We start from the raw sequence: 21,890 nt of genomic DNA on the forward strand, positions 1-21,890 counted from the left end.
ATGTAGTGTACAGTCGACTGAAGAGGGAAGTACCTTTCTTTGCTCTTTCCTTTTTTCATATGTGAAACTTAAGAATCACACACACCCAGTTTTCTCTTATTTCATCCCCTCTGATTCTCCCCTTTAAAAAGACCACCACTGATGATAAGGGGGCTTTTTCGTGTGTGTGTGTGTGTGTGTGTGTGTGTGTGTGTGTGTTACCTACAGCAGCTGTGGGTCACTAGAATGGAAGTTGACTTAATCCTATCTGTTAATCCCTTCTGAATAATAAATTTATATACTGAATTTAATCTCTCGTCCCTAGAAGGTTTACTTGGCCAAAACACTAATTCTTCAACAGTACATGAATATTCTAAGGTTCTGTCCAATCCAATTATTAGTCCAATATTCTCTGCTATTATCTGTATATGTCACTTCAGTTGAAATTTGTCTGTTCAATAAAAGTTTAGGATCATATTTGTAGTGTTTTAGTTCCAGTCAGTCTCTTATTTTGATACTGAACAAAGGTCCAAACTGCTGTCTACAGTTTCCACCTGTCCCAGTTCCCACCTGTCCCCCTGTCCCAGTTCCCACCTGTCCCCCTGTCCCAGTTCCCACCTGTCCCCTCTGTCCCAGTTCCCACCCGTCCCAGTTCCCACCTGTCCCTCTGTCCCAGTTCCCACCTGTCCCCCTGTCCCAGTTCCCACCTGTCCCTCTGTCCCAGTTCCCACCCGTCCCAGTTCCCACCTGTCCCTCTGTCCCAGTTCCCACCGGTCCCCTGTCCCAGTTCCCACCTGTCCCTCTGTCCCAGTTCCCACCCGTCCCAGTTCCCACCTGTCCCTCTGTCCCAGTTCCCACCTGTCCCCCTGTCCCAGTTCCCACCTGTCCCTCTGTCCCAATTCCCACCCGTCCCAGTTCCCACCTGTCCCTCTGTCCCAGTTCCCACCTGTCCCCCTGTCCCAGTTCCCACCTGTCCCTCTGTCCCAGTTCCCACCTGTCCCTCTGTCCCAGTTCCCACCTGTCCCCCTGTCCCAGTTCCCACCTGTCCCCCTGTCCCAGTTCCCACCTGTCCCTCTGTCCCAGTTCCCACCTGTCCCCCTGTCCCAGTTAACACCTGTCCCAGTTCCCACCTGTCCCCCGTCCCAGTTCCCACCAGTCCCAGTTCCCACCTGTCCCCCTGTCCCAGTTAACACCTGTCCCAGTTCCCACCTGTCCCTCTGTCCCAGTTCCCACCTGTCCCCCTGTCGCAGTTCCCACCTGTCCCCCTGTCCCAGTTAACACCTGTCCCCCTGTCCCAGTTCCCACCTGTCCCTCTGTCCCAGTTCCCACCTGTCCCTCTGTCCCAGTTCCCACCTGTCCCTCTGTCCCAGTTAACACCTGTCCCCCTGTCCCAGTTCCCACCTGTCCCCCGTCCCAGTTAACACCTGTCCCCTTGTCCCAGTTCCCACCTGTCCCTCTGTCCCAGTTAACACCTGTCCCTCTGTCCCAGTTCCCACCTGTCCCTCTGTCCCAGTTAACACCTGTCCCCCTGTCCCAGTTCCCACCTGTCCCCCGTCCCAGTTAACACCTGTCCCTCTGTCCCAGTTCCCACCTGTCCCCCGTCCCAGTTAACACCTGTCCCCCTGTCCCAGTTAACACCTGTCCCCCTGTCCCAGTTCCCACCTGTCCCTCTGTCCCAGTTAACACCTGTCCCCCTGTCCCAGTTCCCACCTGTCCCTCTGTCCCAGTTAACACCTGTCCCCCTGTCCCAGTTCCCACCTGTCCCCCGTCCCAGTTAACACCTGTCCCCTTGTCCCAGTTCCCACCTGTCCCTCTGTCCCAGTTAACACCTGTCCCCCTGTCCCAGTTCCCACCTGTCCCCCTGTCCCAGTTAACACCTGTCCCCCTGTCCCAGTTCCCACCTGTCCCCCGTCCCAGTTAACACCTGTCCCCCTGTCCCAGTTCCCACCTGTCCCTCTGTCCCAGTTAACACCTGTCCCCCTGTCCCAGTTCCCACCTGTCCCTCTGTCCCAGTTAACACCTGTCCCCCTGTCCCAGTTCCCACCTGTCCCTCTGTCCCAGTTAACACCTGTCCCCCTGTCCCAGTTCCCACCTGTCCCTCTGTCCCAGTTAACACCTGTCCCCCTGTCCCAGTTCCCACCTGTCCCTCTGTCCCAGTTAACACCTGTCCCCCTGTCCCAGTTCCCACCTGTCCCTCTGTCCCAGTTAACACCTGTCCCCCTGTCCCAGTTCCCACCTGTCCCTCTGTCCCAGTTAACACCTGTCCCCCTGTCCCAGTTCCCACCTGTCCCCATGTCCTCACAGATTTGTGTTCATCCAAACTGATCATTTCCTCATTCTGATCCAATATTGATCCCAGTTGTAGTTTTTCCATCAGAGCTACAGCTCTGTGTTTCATTTCAGATCCATTTATGATGAGAACAGCAGGTTTTGGACATTTGAATAAAGTGAAAAAAGTGTCACGCAGCAGGAATATCAGTATTTTTACCCTTAAATGTTCTTTGTGTCAGTTGTACCATGTGTCATGTGACAGTACTGACTCAGACCTGTTCATACATGGATTAAACAGATCAGTTATTGAGTTTAAACACGGACACTATTGGACAGGACATGAGTCCATGTGGAACCACTGGATCTGGTCTAAGTAGATCAGCTTCAACATCTTTTTGTGTGTGCAGTTTAGTTTGTATACATTTTTACATGTGCAAACCTTTAGTAAATCAGGCCCCTAATATCTGGTATTTTTGAAATGTGTAGAAATGATACACATTTTTAAATTGCATTTATTTGTTTATTTATCTGTTTGTCAGAGTGAGCCGACAGTCCTGTGAGGATGGTCCTCTGTTGGAGGAGCAGGAGACCGAGGGGAGGAGGCAGCTGCACAACCTCCTGCTGCAGCAGCTCCACACCAACGTCAATATCGACAAGTAAGAGACTGTTTGTGTCTACAGCACAGGTGTCAAACATGCGACCCAGGGGCCAAATCTGGCCCGCCAAAGGGTCCAGTCTGGCCCTTGGGATGAAATTGTGAAATGCCAACATTACACTAAGATATTAACAATCCTTTTAGTTCAGTTTCCACATTCAGACCAATTCAATCTCGAGTGGGCAGGACCAGTAAAATACTGTCATAAGAACATATAAATAATGACAACTCCAAATTTTTCTCTTTGTAAATGTAAATATTTTCATGTATTTGCACTAAAACAATGTATAATTTTGCAAAAAATGTGAATAACCTGAAATGTCTTAAGAGAAGTAAGTACAATTTTAACAATATTCTGTCTGTTATTAAATGTTTTGTGTGTTTGTAGATCCACTGTGATCTGTCAGTTATAATGTACACATGTAAATGATAAACTGAGGCAGAATATTGTTAAAATTACACTTATTTTTTCAGTTTGTTCATGTTATTCACATCTTTTGAAAGGATAGTTTGTAGATGTAAACCTTTTCATAATGTAAATTTACTTTTTTTGCTCTAAAATATAGAGAAAAGTTTGGAGTTGACATTATTTCTATATTATGATGTTCTTATTTTACTGGTTCGGCCCACTGCAGATCAAATTTAGTTGAATGTGGAACTGAACTCAAATGAGTTTGACAGCCCTGGTCTACAGAGACAAATTCAGCAAAAATGTACCCGCTTTCAAATCATTTATAGAAAAGTAAGTTGGTCTTCATGACAGGAGGAAAATTTGTGATGCTATGATGATATGACTTGAGATAAATAATCAAACTGAGACACACCAGCAGCTGTTTGCTAGCTGGGACTTCATTGGTGTGATTGCATGTCCTTTGTATGTCCTTCACCCATTAGGTCAGAGGTGTCAAACTCATTCCAGTTCAGGGGCCACATCCAGCCCAATATGATCTGAAGTGGACCAAACCAGTTTAATTCACAGATCACAGTGGATCTACAAATACATAAAACTTTTAGTAACAGACAAACTATTATTAAAATTGCACTGACTTCTTTTAAGACATTTCAGATTGTTCATATTTGTTCAGGTTATTCACGTTTTTTGTGAAAGTGTAGTTTTTAAATGTAAACATTTTCATGTAATTTTCATTGTGATTTTTGGCACCAAAACAAAGGGACAATCTTTGAGTTGTCAGTATTTATAGGTTATTATGATAATGTTTTACTAGTTCTGATCCACTTGAGATCACATTGGTATATATGTGCCCCTTGAAATAAAAGGATTTTAACATCCTTGATTGTTAATATCTTCAGTGTAATTTTGGCATCTCAAAAATACATCCCACGGGCCAGAATGGACCCTTTTGGCGGGCCGATTTTGGCCAGCGGGCCATATGTTTGACACCTGTGCATTAGGTCAAATGTTCCCGTGCTGATTGTGAATGCATGATGTATGTAAATTAAGTTATTTTTCAATTTGCAAGTCACATGCACTTTTGCATCATATTCATAGTGTAAATTTGCTAATGAGACAGTTTCAGCACTAATATGGGTTTCCTTTGGTACCCCACAGCTTAGGTGCTGTTTGGGTTTTAGCATTTTACATACATTTATGGGAGTCTTTGATGCATGGTTGTGGAGTCTGGAGGTCCATCTGCAGGACACATGTTAGTCTTTCAGTAAGGACATATAATTAAGCATTATATTTGGACCGTTTGTAATCCAAAACAAAATTTGATATTTCATACTCGAGCAGGGGTCAGCAACACTGGTCCTCCAGAGCCACTATCCTGCATGTTTTAGATGGTTCCTCTTCCAGTCCACCTGACGGTCGTTCTCAGTCTTCTACAGAGCTGGATGATAGGCTGATCATTTGAATCAGGTGTGTTGGAAGAGAGAAACCTCTAAAACACAGGTGTCAAACATGAGGCCCAGGGGCCAAATCCAGGCCACCAAAGGGTCTAATCTGGCCGGTAGGATGAATTTTTGAGATGCCAAAATTACACTGAAGATATTAACAATCAGTGGTGTCAATGTCATTTTAATTCACGTTCCACATACACACACATACAGTCCAATTAGATTTCAAGTGGGTCAGAACCAGTAAAATATTATCATAATAACCTATAAATCATGACAACCCCAAATTCTGTCTTTGCCTTTTTTGGTGTAAAAAAGTAAAATTACATCGAAGTGTTTACATTACCAAACTGTACTTTTACAAAAAACATGAATAACCTGAACAAATATGAACAAACAGAAATGTCTTAAGAAAAGTTAATGCAATTTTACAGATATTCTGCCTGTTACTAAATGTTTTGTGTGATTGTAATGCACATGTGTAGATGATAAACTGATAAACCGAGGCAGAATATTGTTAAAATGTTAAAATTGCACTTGCTTTTCTTCTACAATTCAAGTTGTTCATGTTATTCAGATTTTTAAGGAAACTTTGTACAATATAAACCTGATCTTACTTTAATTTTACTTTTTTCACTGTTATTATCTCACTGGTCCGGCCCACTGGAGATCAAATTGGGCTGAATTTGGCCCCTGAACTGAAATGACTTTGACAGCCCTGATCTAAAACATGCAGGATAGTGGCTCTGGAGGACCAGAGTTGCTGACCCCTATAGTAGAGCAATCAGTTTACCGTGGAAAATGATTTGGTTACTTTTGAAGTTCTCCAAAGGTGAGTTTAAGCTGTTTTAGCAGGTGTTCAGAATGTCTTGGTCCTTCACCTAAAGCACAGGTGTCAAACATGCAGCCCAGGGGCCAAATCTGGCACACCAAAGGGTCCAGTCCGGCCCCTGGGATGAATTTGTGAAATGCAAAAATTACACAAAGAAATGAACAATCCTTTTAGTTCAGGTTCCACAAACAGACCAATTTAATCTCCAGTGGGTCAGATCAGTAAAATACGATCATAATAACCTATAAATACTCACAACTCCAAATTTTTCCCTTTTTAAATGTAAACATTTTCATGTCATTTTACTGTATTTCCACTAAAACAAACTAACATTTCATAAAAACACGAATAACCTTTACAAATATGAACATTTTGAAATGTCTGAAGGGCAATTTTAACAATATTCTAACTGTTATTAAATGTGTTGTGTTTTTGTAGATCCACTGTGATCGGTACGTTACATGCATAGATGATAAACTGAGAGAAAATAATGTTAAAATTGCACTTAGTTTTCTTAAGATTTTTCAGTTTGTTCGTGTTATTCATATTGTTTTAAAGGATAGTTGGTAGATGGAAACACTTTCATTGCATAATTTTATTTTTTCGCTCTAAAACATAGAGGAAAGTTTGGAGTTGACATTATTTATATATTATTATGTTATTATTTCTCTGGTCTGGTCCACTGCAGATCAAATTTGGCTGAATGTGGAACTGAACTAAAATGAGTTTGACACCCCTGACCTAAAACATAATTGTAGGAAAAACCTCCTCAGCAAAATACTTAAGGTGAACAGATAGTGGATTTTAAAGGCAGATATAATAACAATAGTCCCTAATAATAACAGAGAAGAACCAGTGTAGATACAGATACCAATGAATTGTATTGATCTCCAGGGGCAGATTCACTTAGTTAGCAGCAAATGAATCACCAACATCACAAAACCCTTCAAAAAAACATGTAAAAAAAATTTAATACTTTTTGCCTGTATCTGACTAAGATGATCTTCTATGCCAAAGTAACAAATACTGAAGCTAAGAAAATCAAATCAGAAGAATCACTGTAAATATTTGTAAATATATGAATAAATATCTTGCTAATGATCCAAATTCAGAGTCGTTCCCCAGTTCTATATTTTTGGGTATTATCTTTCCTTCAGAGTCCGTATTTCCAGCACTAAAGCCTGATATTAGCCATCGGCTCCTATCGGAGCCAAATTCTACCGTTCTGTAACTTGTCTTTCAGTCGGATCTATTGAACCCCTCATACATTTCTGAAAACACCTCGATATAACAGCCTGAAAACAGAGGCAAGAGTAGACGCTGATGGGCGGAGTCAAAGGGAGGTTAACGTCTGGTCAAACAAATGAAATGACAATAATCTACACCAAACTTATATTTTTTGATAATTACGTATATTTTCAGGAAAATGTATTTTGAAATGAGAAAAAAATTGCGAAAAAAAGTGCATAGTTTAGTGAGTGTGAATGCTTGTACAGTGACCCAGTTTAGTGTCGTCATTCTGGGTTCATTTTATAAACTCTATAAATAAACGACATTTACTCCAAATACATGGATATTTGACTATTATATTATTTATCTCATATTCTAAACACACAGTGTTTAAAATTAATAAATGCATATATTTATGCAAAATACATTTGAATATAATGTTGAGATTGTTTCTATGTTGTAAATATTGTAAATAAATGTATATGATATTGATAATTGAAATAAAACTGTTTAATTTCATATTTACTTTTGTTGTCCATCTGTGACGCTGACATTTGTCTAAACCAGTGGTTCTTAACCTTGTTGGAGGTCCTGAACCCCACCAGTTTCATATGCGCAGTCACACATTTTAATACACACCCATCACCTAATTTCCATCAGGCTACAATAGTAATGAATATTTACTGCAAATCAGTGTGACTTCTGCTGTTGTCGAGTGTGTGTCTTGACCTCTGCCGAACCCCTGACACTGACTCACCGAACCCCTAGGGTTCGATCGAACCCAGGTTAAGAACCACTGGTCTAAACTCTTTCTATTTAGGTTTGATCCTATATTTTTCTCCTCTAACCAATTATTAGGTTGTAAAATAGAGGGTTTAAAGGCAGTGTTTTTCAACCTTGGGGTCGGGACCTCACATGGGGTCACCTGTAATTCAAATGGGGTCACCTGAAATTTCCAGTAATTGATAAAAATAAAAGAAAAACTTACTAAAAATAAATCTATGTTGAGTTGACAGTCAATCCCAATCCATAACAGCCAAACTCTGAGTGTGAAACTGAAGCCCTGTGGTTCTGTTAAATGTTCAAATGTTCACTGTGGTCAGTTTCAGATGCTGCAGCTCTTTCATAATTCATAGTTTCAGTTCTTGTTTGTTCAGTATTAATTGTCCTCCTTGTAAATCACAGCTGGACAGACTGGACAGATCCTGATCAAGGAAAATCCAATTCTCCCTTTGTGCAGTAATCTACACCTGGACTTACTGCCTCCGTCCACAATAATATACATTATATAGACTAAATGTCCTCTAAAATTAACCTGTATTTGAAACATAGTATAGAAAACTATTACAGGCTCAAAAACAAATTAATTTTAGCAAAAAAAAAAAGTCTCTATTTTGAATGTCTGGGATCTCCAGAAATTTGTGATGTTAAAATGGGGTCAGGAGTTAAAAAAGGTTGGAAACCACTGATTTAAAGTATGCACTGAATACATCTGAGAATGAAAATGTCAGAGAAACTTCACTTTGGACAACTTTGGAATTCTGTCAAAAAATAGACGTTAATTTTTTGTCCATCTGTGACGCAGTAGTTTTAGATATTTTTCATTTAAAAATATTTAAACTAAATGTTGCCCTTTGAGTCTGTTTCAGATGGCATTTAGACCTTCACAATTCTATGGAATATTTGTCTGAAACTGGTCCGGTTCAACAGTTGTCAATCAAACAGTGGTGGGCGGTCCATCTGGGACCACGCCCCTGACCCCGCCCTAATGTCTTATTTCCCCTCAGACCATTGGAGTTTCCATACGCTGATGGGTGATTGTGCTTCAGTTCGTCCCATCGGTCTGAGTTTGACTCTAACTGTCCTCAACTGTTGCTTCTGTCTGACTCTGATTGTACGTCGTCCAGGTTCGAGGTTCAAGGTTACTTTATTTGTACCCATGAGTGGATTTGTTTTGCAGACGAGATGATTGCTTTTGGCATTACAGCAAGACATACATTGAACCTGTTGGGCAGGTACTTGATCGAGCGTCCAGACAAGACAAAAAGACAGAACAAAAAGTGCTCAGTGTTCCACCATTCATCAATATAGTAGCATGGATAAGTAAAAGAATAAAATAAATAAATAAGATCAAATAAATAAAAACAAGATTCAACAAAACACAATAAAAACCCAGAGAAGATAAAAACAGTCTCTGGGATAAAAACCAAGATAAGAACATAAAATTAAAAAATTTGACGTCACAATAATAATAAATAGAACAAAGAAATAGGATAAATAACTAAAATAAGTTAATAAAGTGCAATGTCACTATTTCTTATTGAGCTCAGTGACGACAACAGGAACAAAGCTGTTTTTGTAAATGCTGTGTCCTACACCTCCAGTAATATTTATCCAAGAAACGCTTATTGAAGTTTTAATTCTGAAATTTGTAATCATCGAAATAAAGTAGATGTTGGCAAAGTGAGCAGTAAGAGTGAACCTATAATTAAATTACATGTTAATTAGGTTCATGTCATTACCAGGGGTGTAAGGAAATATCGGTTCTGCAATATATCGTGATATTTCGTCTCATGATACTGTATCGACATTAAAAAGTACTGTATGGATATTTTTAATTATTTATTCAAATGCAGATATGGCAGACATCTTTTTTGTTTATCATGCTCTTTTATGGGTATTTTACTGTTGTTTGTTTACTACAACAGTAGTGTTGTGATACTGTAGGTCATACATGTAGTTTTTTGAAATTGATAATGGTTATTTCAAACATCCTAAAAGTACTTTTTACCGTCTGAAAGAGGCAGATTTTTTTTTTTATTGGGAATACACAAAAATAATTTTCTGATGTTGATTCAGGGACTGAACACAATGTATTCTTTTCGCAATAGAATACGAACATTTAAGCAGGATCTTAAACTGTAATGTCTGTAAAACATTATTTATTTATGTATTTATTTGTGTGATTTTTGTTCCGGTAAAGCCGCGTCTTAAAGCTTTATTTATCCAAATGCTGCACTATAAGGTTTTCCAGGAAATAATCTTTTAAAAAATTAAGCAAAACAAAAAAAAATATCGCCTTGTTAACAGTATCGTGATTAGAGGTGTCAGAAAATATTGGTTCTGCAATATATCACAATATTTCATTTCACAATACTGTATCGATATTAAAAAGTACTGTATCGATATTTTTAGGTATTTATTCAAATGCAGATATTGTTTATATTTTATTTATTATTATTTAACACTCTTTTGTTAAATAATGTTCATTCCTTTGTTGGGATTGCACAAAAATCCTGTTCTGATGTTAGTTCTGAACTAATAGAATATGAACATTTGAACAGGACCTTAAACTGTAATGTCTGTAAAACAGAATTTCAGTTTGAACACAGGAACATTTTGTGATAGAACATTAGATCCTGTTGTGATCAAATAAAAATGTGTTTAGTATTTGTGCAGATTTCTGATGTAATTCAGGTCTTCAAGGAAATAATCATTTAAAAAGCAAACAAAACCAATAAAAACTTGCCTTGTTAACAGTATCATGATATATTTTGATATATTGTATCATGATCCTAGTATTGTGATTTGTGTCATATCGCCAAATTCTTACCAATACACACCCCTAGTCATTACCTGACATGACCTTGTATGAATAACAGCTGATTTATAAGCAAAGACTTTGTAACCTGTTGTTTTTTTTTTTTTTAACTATAGAACCGGTACACTCCGAAGCGTACAATCACACAGTGACGACAAAAGACAGCCGTGCTAATAGAAGCTGCTGGTGTGTTTTGTGAGCATCTCCGTGGGCAGAGACAGCGGTGTCTGCAGCTTTATTCCCACCAGAGTTTTTTTTATGCTTTGACAAAAACAAACCCACACTGCTCTGTTGTGTGAGGTACTGCTGTGGATAAAAGCGCCTGTTATGTTGCCTTCACAGTGTCCCACAGAGCAGCCTCAGGGATGGTTTTACATCCAACCCTCGGGCCTATTTGTTCTTACACAGGGCTGTTTTTTAAAGTAAATTCTGATTTGAGGACATTTAGAAGCACTTTCATTTTAAAACCACATAGCTGTGATAGGACTCCTGCTGCTCATAGCACAGCAGTTGGTAAACAGTTACTCAATTAGCATCTTAGCACAAGCACTAAGAAGGGATTCTGATATATGCGAAACACAAAACTCTGTGCTTTAAGTAAATATGTCACTAACTATGTGATTTAGGGATTTATTCCGAACATGCGATGAAATTTAGCATATACGTGAACAAGCAAAGCATAAATAACTAGAAGCACTCGGAGAGCGCAGACCTCTGCCAAGGCAGATCAGTGCCCCGGATTTGGATGAAAATTTCAGGAAATGTTGATACTGGCACAAGGAACAAATGATTAAATTTTGGTGTTGGGGGGGGGCACTGATCTGCCTTGGCAGAGGTCTGTGCTGTCTTTTCTAGAAAAGCAATCATAGACCCCTGATCACCACCAAAATGTAATCATTTGTTCCTTGTCCCATGTCATATACCCCGTGGTTTTGTTTTACTGTGTGTTTTAGGGTCAAAACAGGTGGAATAACAGATAAAGACAAAGAGAGAAAATGAAGTTTGACAGGTTTGGACTAAATAAGGCACTAGAATGGACATCAAGAAGAGATTTAGGATGTTGAACATCAACTGTGAACTGGAATACACTGAACAACAACAAGGATTTGAATTTAGACCCAGGAGTTTTAGTTTTGGGCTCTTTTTTTCTAAATCACTCCAGCTGCTTTTTGACACCTGGTTGAACTCTATAAAGCAGTTCTGCAGACAAAACTCAGTAAAAACACTGGAAAAAAATAAAGGAAAATCACCACAACTGAGCATGCTCAGATCTCTATGGAAAGAATAAGGTCTATTCTATCAGTGCATATGGGTCTTTCCATATGAAATCAACAGATTTTTAAAAAATTTCCCACCTGACCCTCTCAGATTTTTCTAAATTTTTACATACGTATAGAACATTATATGTGAGGGGGAAATCCAAAATTTCAAGGCTTCATTGTAAATAGTTCCAAAGTTATGACCATTTGAAATAGGTAGGGGGTACCCTAAAATTGTGACCAAAATTAAGACTTGAAATTTTCAGCTATTTTCAGGCTTCTATAACTTCTGAACAACGAGAGCTAGAGGTCTGAAATTTTCAGAATCATTTCACAAGAACTTATAGTCCTGAGAAATGTGAAAATATGTACTTAAAATTTATAACTGCATGTTACAGGGAATGACAAAGTTGAGATTTTATCCATCGCGAACTTCTAAAATGCTACATTTGGCCACTCATTACACAAAAACTAATCATCATATTCATTAGAAATGTTATGTGCTGTATCTTGGCTACTTAGGGAATGGACCTGTGTAAAATGAAAGTGCTATGTCATGTTATGCATGGTATATGAACCGCTGAAAATCAGAAATATCTGTCCGACGTTCGGATTCAAAGGTCAATATCAGCATGTGGGATAGGTAGGATCACAAAATAAGACACCATGTGAAAGGACAGGAACTGACCTAAATTTTGACACCAAGCACAACTTGCTTCTATAAATCCTTCTATGTTAAATGTTCAAATCAAATATGGACGTTTTTGGCTAAAATATGGGATTTATAGATGATTGATTTTTTTATGAATATTTAAAATGAATCATACATTCAGAACACTCACCACAGACTCCTCAGGGGTTAAAGGGTTGAAGATGAGGTCATCTCTAATTTTTTGGCATTTGTGGATGATTGGTAAAGGTCCAAATTGAAAGAAAGCAGTGAAGTCACATTAGTATTTGACCCAGTATGTTGCATGCAGATTCAAGTGTTTTTCCCGTTTTGTATGAGACTGATTTGGAACACTGTGGTTCCAGATGCGTAGCCAAGAGGCAGTGCTTCGCCCCAGCAGCTCTGTATCGTCCATTTGGAGAGCAGGCAGCCGGAGTCCAGAGCCTGTCCCAGTTTCAGGCTCTGCAGGATGGACAGAAGGAGCTGGACGGCCTGCGGGAGCTGGGCCTCACTGACGCTGAGATTCAGCTGTGGCAGAGCAGAGATGACGCAGAGGCAGCCAACAAAGTACGAAAACCTGCTGGAGACGCACACTGCCCAGGACAAAGGAGACTCTAAATTTAACTGCAATGAGCTAAGAAAAGTACACACACATACAGTACACGGATGAACAGGATTTACTCAGAGGTGTTCTCCTAGCTTTGGCTGTACTGACACAAAGAAGACAGACATTCTTAAATATAACCAAATATTGTTTTAACCCTTAAAGACTCAGACATCCACTGGAGACCAAAACCATCTACTGATCTAAAAAGTTAAGTTCCTGTTGATCCACTAATCCTATCAATCCATGTCAGTAATTGGTGTAAAATACTGTTCTTCATCTTTTCACGGTCATCAGATATGACCATATTTGGACATTCAGAGGCTCCGTAGTTACCGTGGAAACACCGTCATCTTCTACAACATTGATTCACCAGTAAAACCCATGGAGTTGGATGGATGGACACACTGGGTTTATGATTAAACAAAAAATAATATGTACAAAAATGTATGGGAAAAAAAGGACAAAGTAATGAATAATTTGAAATAAAAAATAAGCAAAAACTTAATGAAATGAAGTAAAAAAGAACACATTAAGCAACAAAATGAACGAAAACAGCCAAATTAACCGATGAAATGAACAATATTGAATCATAAATCAACAAAATAGTAAGTAACATGAACAAAACAAGCCACAAACTCAACAAAATTGAAGAAAGAAATAAAATAGGCAAGAACATGGATAATAAAACCAAATAAAATATAAAGTAGAATTAATAAAAATGAAGAAAATAAGTGCGTCCGTAGTTTCCATGGAAACACCTTCATCTTCTACAACATTGATTCCCCTGTCAAACCCATGGAGTTGGGTCAATGGCAGTGGATGGACACACTGGGTTTATGATCAGTTAATGACAGACTGGACTGAAAAAGTCACTTTTCTTCTTCTTCTTCTTCTTCTTCTTTCTTCTTCATGTCATTAGATCTTCTTTCTGATAGCGTGTTGTACTTGTGCGCATGCGTGGCGTCTGTCAAACCGCCGGCGGATCTACTCTCAGAAATCCAGCCTTTTAACTACTTATTTCTTGCCTTTCAACGCTTACTCACTTGAACCCAACCTCTTAACCGTGTCTTTTTAACTTGACGCCATCAATCCAAACCTCCATCAGGACAGGTCAGTATTGTCAGTGGATCCTTACCTCTGGCTGTCACCCACCGCTTCCCGCGCTCTGCCCGGTATCTCGCTGCTTCCACCATGGCGTCATCCTCATCAGCCAGAGATAGTCCCCTTGTCGAAGCCAACAAAACCCTGGTAAAGGCTTACCAAACTATCGCGGATCTCAAAGAGGAAATACTGCGCCTCTCCGCAGAACTCGCGGAGAAAAATGCCCAGCTCTGTGGTTTCTCCAGCCGCCTTCCCACACTGTCCAGTCTGTTCCTGAAAAGCGCAGAGAAGCCCAAAGCCTCCTGTGATGATACGGTGTTATGGGATCCTTCCTCTGCCTGTTCTCGCCCCCCGTGTTCTACACCCTGGTCTGAAGTGGTGATTCGTGGCCGCAAAAAGAACACCAGCAAAGACTCACCACCGCCGACCATCAGCACATCAAACCGCTTCGCCGTCCTGTCCATGGAGAACGCTCCGGCTCCCCCCGCCACGGCTGATGTGCCCCCCATCCCACCTGGCTCTGTCCCGGAACCGGCTCCTGCTGACTCCGTGGCTGCCACGGAGCTGATTACCGGCGACGGTCCTAAAGCCGGTCCTCCTGTGAAGCCGTCGAACAAGGGTCCCCGCTCCTCGGTCCGCTCCTCTGCCCGGTGCCGCCTTCTCCGAGAGGCCGTCCGCCGTCACACTGACGGTCCACCCGTGGAATGTCCACCTAGAGAGACCAGGAACCCTTCACCTTCAACACCGTCTCCTCGACCACTTTTCCCTCTGACCACCGCTATCCTCGGGGACTCCATCATCCGTCACGTCCGTTTCTTTAACGCCATAACCAGGTGTTTTCCTGGTTCCACCGTCACCTCCATCCTCCATGAACTCCCTCAGCTGCTGCTCTCACTGCCGTCCACCGTTACCCGGATCATAGTTCACGTGGGCTTCAATGACACTTCTCTTCAACAGTCCGAAGTGACAAAGGTTCATTTTAAAAACCTCTTTGATAAACTGAAAGGATCCGGGAAGGCTGTTTTCATTTCCGGGCCCCTCCCCTCCTTTGCCCGTGGTGTGGGCCGTTTCAGCCGCCTCCTCAGCCTGAACACCTGGCTCCAGTCCGCCTCTGCTCTGAACGGCTTCAGTTTTATTGATAACTTTAATCTGTTCTGGAACCGCCCCTCCTTCTACAAGTCCGATGGTGTCCACCCCTCTACACTAGGCAGCAGCGTCCTGGCTCAAAACATCCAACACGCTGTCCTGACCAAAACCACACCCACACCAATGTGACTATGCCCTCCCTCTTCTGCTGCAGTCACCTGCTCCCCCTGCTGGTCACATCTAATATCACCACGTTCAGAGTCTCCTATAAAATCTGTAGTGAGAATAAACAACACCCCAACTGATCTGTCCTCCTCTCCCAGGCCCTCACTGTCCACCTGTCAACTAACCTCCTCAGTGAATTCCTCTTCTCCTTCCCCATCTCCAGCAGCCTACACCTCTGCCTTGCTCTTCCCCATTCCTGTCATATCCAGGTCTCGTATGGGGTTTCACTCTGCTAAAAGGCATCGTAGGTGGTTGACACAAATCCCATTACACACAGCGGACACGAACACCATGATGTCACCACCACCTAGCCGGTTTGGATTACTAAATGCACGTTCCATTGCCAATAAATCCTTCTCCCTAAATGAGCTTTTTACCAACAGGAACTTGGATGCATTATTCCTGACGGAGACATGGCAAAGGGATGGGGAGTTCATTCATTTAAATGAACTGTGCCCTCCTGGCTGCTCTGCTGTTGGTCAGCCCCGCCCCTGTCGCCGGGGCGGTGGCCTTGCTGTAGTGCACCAAGACAAATACATATGCAGAGGGATGAGCACCGATGACTTTCCCTCATTTGAGTCACAAATGATCAAGATTGGCTCGTCCAGTGTGTTTTCCTGTTTCTTAATCTACCGTCCCCCTGGCCCTGCTGGTGCCTTCTTAAGCGATTTCAGTGATTTCCTTACATCAATAATAAAACTGGAGAAGGTTTTAATTCTTGGGGATTTCAATCTGCACATCGATAACAATTCATCAAGCCCAGCAATGGAACTTTTAGCCATGACTGACACTTTTAACCTCAAACAACATGTATCTGGCCCCACCCACAAGAAAGGACATACCCTGGACCTGGTTTTCTCATTGGGCTTACACGTCACAAATGTGTGTGTTGAGGATGTCCCCTTGAGTGATCATTGTGGTGTGTTTTTTGACTTATGTGTGCCTCTTGAGCCCAAGCCTGCACCTAGAAGGGCCAAGAGGAGGATCATTACAGAGTCCACAGCCCAGGATTTCCGTGCCCTGTTTAACCCTAGTCTTCTTAATGAGTGTCCCGATGTTGATGAGTTTATCCAGTGCTTTGCCACACACTGCAGCTCTATTCTGGACCAGGTGGCTCCCGTGAAAACTAATGTCACTCGTAAGTGGTCTTGTCCCTGGATAAATGAAAACATCTTAAACCTAAGGAGAACTTGTCGCAAAACTGAGCGTCTTTGGAAATCAACCCAGTTGGAAGTACACAGGTTACATCTTAAAGATCTCATAACCTCATTAAATAAAATGATTAAGGAGGCAAGATCCAGCTACTTCCACAAACTTATAGCCACAAACAAGAAAAACCCCAAAGTAATCTTTGACACAATCCAGTCCATTGTGTCCCCTGCTGTCCCTGCTGCCCCTGTGCTCTGTAAAGCTGACAGCAATGACTTCCTAAACTTCTTCACAGACAAGATCAGGGATATTAAACACAATATCCCACCACCCTCTGGCCGTCTGACCCTATCTGATCCCCCTCTGCAAACCTGGTCCTCTTTCAACCCTGTGACACTGGAGGACATCTCAGCACTTTTATCCAAAACGAAACCCTCCTCCAACTCTGCAGACATCCTCCCCCATAAGCTCCTTGTCGGTGTCTTTGACACTATTGGACCATGGGTCACAAAGTTTTGTAACCTGTCGCTCTCAACTGGTTTGTTTCCCAGCTCCTTCAAACAGGCCATCATAGAACCTAAACTAAAGAAAACCACACTGGACCCCACAGACTTCAAAAGCTACAGGCCCATTTCAAAGCTCCCCCTATTGGCCAAAATCCTTGAGAAGGCAGTGTCTAAACAACTTACAGCTTTTCTGGAGACACACCAGATCTATGACACTTTTCAGTCTGGGTTTAGACAACGCCACTCAACACAAACCGCACAATTAAAAGTGTCTAGTGACATCCTGATGGCGGCTGACTCCGGGAAATCCACGGTCTTGGTCCTGCTAGATCTCTCCTCGGCCTTTGACACAGTGGACCATACCATAATGATTGAGAGACTGAGGGACCTGGTAGGGATGTCAGGTCCTGTGCTAGACTGGTTCTCCTCTTACCTGACCGGCAGAAGCTTCACTGTGTCAATAAACAACTTCCAATCTGACTCAGTGGATCTACTGTGTGGTGTGCCCCAAGGCTCTGTCCTGGGACCAGTCCTATTCTTACTCTATGTCCTCCCACTTGGCCACATTATCCAACAGTATAGTGATGTCTCCTATCATCTATTTGCGGATGACATCCAGATATACTGCTCCTTTAACTCCTCTGAGCCCCACAAACTGAGTTCCTTAATCAACTGCTTGTCAGAGCTGAAGCAGTGGCTAAATGAGAACAGCCTCCAGCTGAACTCCAGCAAAACTGAGACCCTCATCATTGCCCCGGATAGTGCAATCCCAGGGATCAAACATCACCTTGGAGACCTGAGTTCCTCGGTAAAGACAAAACTGAGGAATCTGGGTGTCATCTTTGACCAGGACATGTCTTTAGAATTCTACTCCAAACACCTAGTCAAAAACTGTTTCTTCCACCTACGCAACATCTCCAAACTCAGATCTATGGTGTCCACAAATGAGCTCGAGATGATCGTTCACGCTTTCGTATCTTCTCGCTTAGACTACTGCAACAGCCTGTTTACATGCTTAAACAAGAAGGAGCTGGCCCGTCTACAGTTTGTCCAGAACTCTGCTGCCAGGCTCCTGACCCGCACAAACAGGAGAACCCACATCACTCCCATCCTTAAATCTCTCCACTGGCTCCTGTTCTATATCGTCTTCATTTCAAAATTCTTGTGCTAACTTTCCGGGCCCTACATGGCCAGGCCCCTGCATACATTGCTTCCCTGATCCAGCCCTACAGCTCGACTCGTAGCTTGAGGTCTTCAGGACAGCACCTGCTGATGGTTCCACGGACCTGTTTTAGCACACGCGGTGACAGGTCTTTTAAAGCTGTGGCACCACGTCTATGGAATGACCTGCCTCTACACCTACGGTCCATGGACTCTGTAGAGAGCTTTAAGAAACACCTCAAAACCCTCCTGTTCAAAAAGGCTTTTTAGTCTCCCACCTGACCCAGGACCACCACAGACTGATTACACTCTATGTATTCATCATAACGTACTCCATGTGTCACCCCCCCCCCCCAGTCTCTCTATATCTCTATCGCTCTCTCTTTTCTCCTCCTTTACTCTCTCTCTCTCTCTTTAACCCCAACTGGTCAAGGCAGACAGCCATCCTTCAGGAGTCTGGGTCTGCTCGAGGTTTCTGCCCGTTAAAGGGAAGTTTTTCCTCGCCACTGTCACCAATCACAAGTGTTTGCTCCTGAAGGATTCTGTTGGGTCTCTGTAAACTTAATTTGATTCTGATTTGAACTGATAAAGCACTTTGTGACTCTGTCTGTGAAAAGTGCTCTATAAATAAAATTTACTTTACTTACTTACTTACTTTACTTTTTTTCCTCCATTTTCACTGTTTTTGACAGAATAACATTCAACTTTAATTTGAGCTTTTATGTACATCAATCATGGTCCCTGGCAGACTGGAAATATATCAACGTCTAAGCAGGATGCACATATTACCAACTAGAAGAAAAAGTAGATTGATTATGTTCATTTTGTTGTTTTCTTATATTAAATTTGCAACTCTTGTTTGCGACACAGTCAGTAAAGGTGAGTGTTTAACCTCACTGATCACGTGTTTCACACATGTGATTACATGTCAGATGACACTTTGAGACGGACTGCAGACGTAGTCGAAACATGTCAGCAAGGTTAAACACTTACCTTTACTAACTTTGTCACAAAGAAGAATTGTGAATTTAATACAAGAAAATGACAAAATGAACATAATCAATCTACTTTTTCTTCTAGTTGGTAATAAGTGCATCCTGCTAAGACGTTGATATTTTTCCAGTCTGCCAGGGACTAGTCTTCTTTTTCATTTTCTGAATCTAGGAGAGTAAAACCTGCAGGCAGATTTATTTTTTATGTAACCCATAAAGACCCAGTGCTACTTTTGTGGCAGTTCGCAAATTATTTTTTCCTCTATTTTCAACTTTTCTTAAGTGATTTATCACAATTTATTCTAATACTATGCTCAGTATTTTGCATTCTTAAGTGGAAAACAGGTATTCTCCTATAATTTACAGACCATGATTGATGTCCATGAAAGCTCAAGTTAAATGTTACTTCATCAAAAACAGAGAAAATGGAGGAAAAATGTGACTTTTTCAGTCCAATCTCTCATTAACTGATCATAAACCCAGTGTGTCCATCCACTGTCATTGATCCAACTCCATGGGTTTTACTAGTGAATCAATGTTGTAGAAGATGACGGTGTTTCCACAGTAACTACGGAGCCTCTGAATGTCCAAATGGGTCATATCTGATGACCGTGAAAAGATAAAGAACTGTATTTTACACCAATTATTGACATGGATTGATCAGATTAGTAGATCAACAGGTATTTAATTTTTCAGATCAGTAAATGATTTTGGTCTCCAATGGATGTCTGGGCCTTTAAGGTTATTTGAGACTCAGTACTAAGTTGAGATGTAATTCAAGTGTTCTTACTCTTAAAATAAGGACAACAGTATGATGCAAACCTATGTTTTAACTTATTACTGGGTCCATCTACCTCAGTATTGAGATGTTAGATATATTTTCTCAAAGTGAATGTACTACTGGAGTTTTCCCCGGTGAACGAGAGGGTAGCGTCCTTGCGCCTTCGGGTCGGGGACAGGTGCCTCACTGTTGTCTCGACCTACAGCAGTGCAGAGTACCCGGCCTTCTTGGAGTCCCTGGAAGGGGTGCTGGATGGTGCTCCGACTGGGGACTCCATTGTTCTCCTGGGCGACTTCAATGCCCATGTGGGCAACGACAGTGAGACCTGGAGGGGGGTGATGGGGAGGAACGGCCTCCCCGATCTGAACCTGAGTGGTGTTTTGTTATTGGACTTCTGTGCTAGTCACAGTTTGTCCATAACAAACACCATGTTCGAACACAGGGATGTCCATAAGTGCACTTGGCACCAGGATACCCTAGGCCGGAGGTCGATGATTGACTTTGTTGTCGTGTCACCAGACCTCCGACCGCGTGTTTTGGACACTCTGGTGAAGAGAGGGGCAGAGCTGTCAACCGATCACCACCTGGTGGTGAGTTGGATCCGCTGGCGAAGGAGGAAACCGGACCGACTCGGCAGGCCCAAACGTGTTGTGAGGGTCTGTTGGGAACATCTGGCAGAGCCCGATGTCAGTGCGGTCTTCAACTTCCACCTCCAGGAGAGCTTCTCCCAGATCCGGGGGGAGGCTGGGGACATTGAGTCCGAGTGGACCATGTTCTCCACCTCCATTGTCGAAGCAGCTGCTCGGAGCTGTGGTCGCAAGGTCTCCGGTGCCTGTCGTGGTGGCAATCCCCGAACCTGGTGGTGGACGTCAGAAGTAAGGGATGCCGTCAAGCTGAAGAAGGAGTCTTATCGAGCCTTATTGGCTCGTGGGACTCCCGAGGCAGCTGATGGGTACCGGTGGGCCAAGCGTGCCGCAGCCCGAGTGGTTGTGGAGGCAAAAACCCGGGTCTGGGTGGAGTTTGGGGAGGCCATGGAGGAGGACTATCGGTCGGCCTCGAGGAAATTCTGGCAAACCATCCAGCGCCTCAGGAGGGGAAAGCAGTGCGCCACCAACACTGTTTACAGTGGAAGTGGGGAGCTGCTGACCTCGACTGGGGATGTTGTCGGACGGTGGAAGGAATACTTTGAGGATCTCCTCAATCCCACTGTCATGTCTTCGATGGAGGAAGCAGAGGCTGAAGTCTCAGAGGTGGATTCATCCATCACCCAAGCTGAAGTCACCAAGGTGGTTGGACAGCTCCTCGGTGGCAGGGCACCGGGGGTGGATTAGATTCACCCTGAGTACCTTAAGTCTCTGGATGTGCAGGACTGTCTTGGCTGACACGTCTCTGTAACATGGCGTGGCAGTCGGGGACAGTACCTCTGGATTGGCAGACCGGGGTGGTGGTCCCCCTTTTTAAGAAGGGGGACCGGAGGATGTGCTCCAACTACAGGGGGATCACACTCCTCAGCCTCCCTGGGAAAGTCTATTCCAGGGTACTGGAGAGGAGGATCCGACCGATAGTCGAACCTCGGATCCAGGAGGAACAATGCAGTTTTCGTCCTGGTCGTGGAACACTGGACCAGCTCTATATTCTCCATCGGGTGCTCGAGGGTTCATGAGAGTTCGCCCAACCAGTCCACATGTGTTTTGTGGATTTGGAGAAGGCGTTCGACTGTGTCCCTCATGGTATCCTGTGGGGGGTGCTTCGGGAGTATGGGGTCCGGGGCCCTTTGCTAAGGGCAGTCCGGTCCTTGTATGACCGAAGCAGGAGCCTGGTTCGCATTGCCAGCAGTAAGTCAGACCTGTTCCAGGTGCATGTTGGACTCCGGCAGGGCTGCCCTTTGTCACCGGTTCTGTTCATAATTTTTATGGACAGAATATTTA

General features: G+C 42.8%; 1 protein-coding gene across 3 annotated transcripts in view; it reads left to right on the forward strand.

Moving 5' to 3' along the window:
• Positions 1–21,890, forward strand: part of rbm41 (RNA binding motif protein 41) — a 37,981-nt gene that overhangs the window by 3,001 nt on the left and 13,090 nt on the right. For all 3 annotated transcript variants that reach the window (XM_030154704.1, XM_030154703.1, XM_030154705.1), the window contains 2 exons: positions 2,790–2,906; positions 12,720–12,921. In XM_030154704.1, coding sequence (XP_030010564.1) covers positions 2,790–2,906; positions 12,720–12,921 — 319 coding nt within the window. The remainder of the gene's footprint in view (positions 1–2,789; positions 2,907–12,719; positions 12,922–21,890) is intronic.

Source organism: Sphaeramia orbicularis, chromosome 14, assembly GCF_902148855.1.
Source record: "Sphaeramia orbicularis chromosome 14, fSphaOr1.1, whole genome shotgun sequence".
In the NCBI taxonomy this organism is placed as follows: Eukaryota; Metazoa; Chordata; class Actinopteri; order Kurtiformes; family Apogonidae; genus Sphaeramia; species Sphaeramia orbicularis.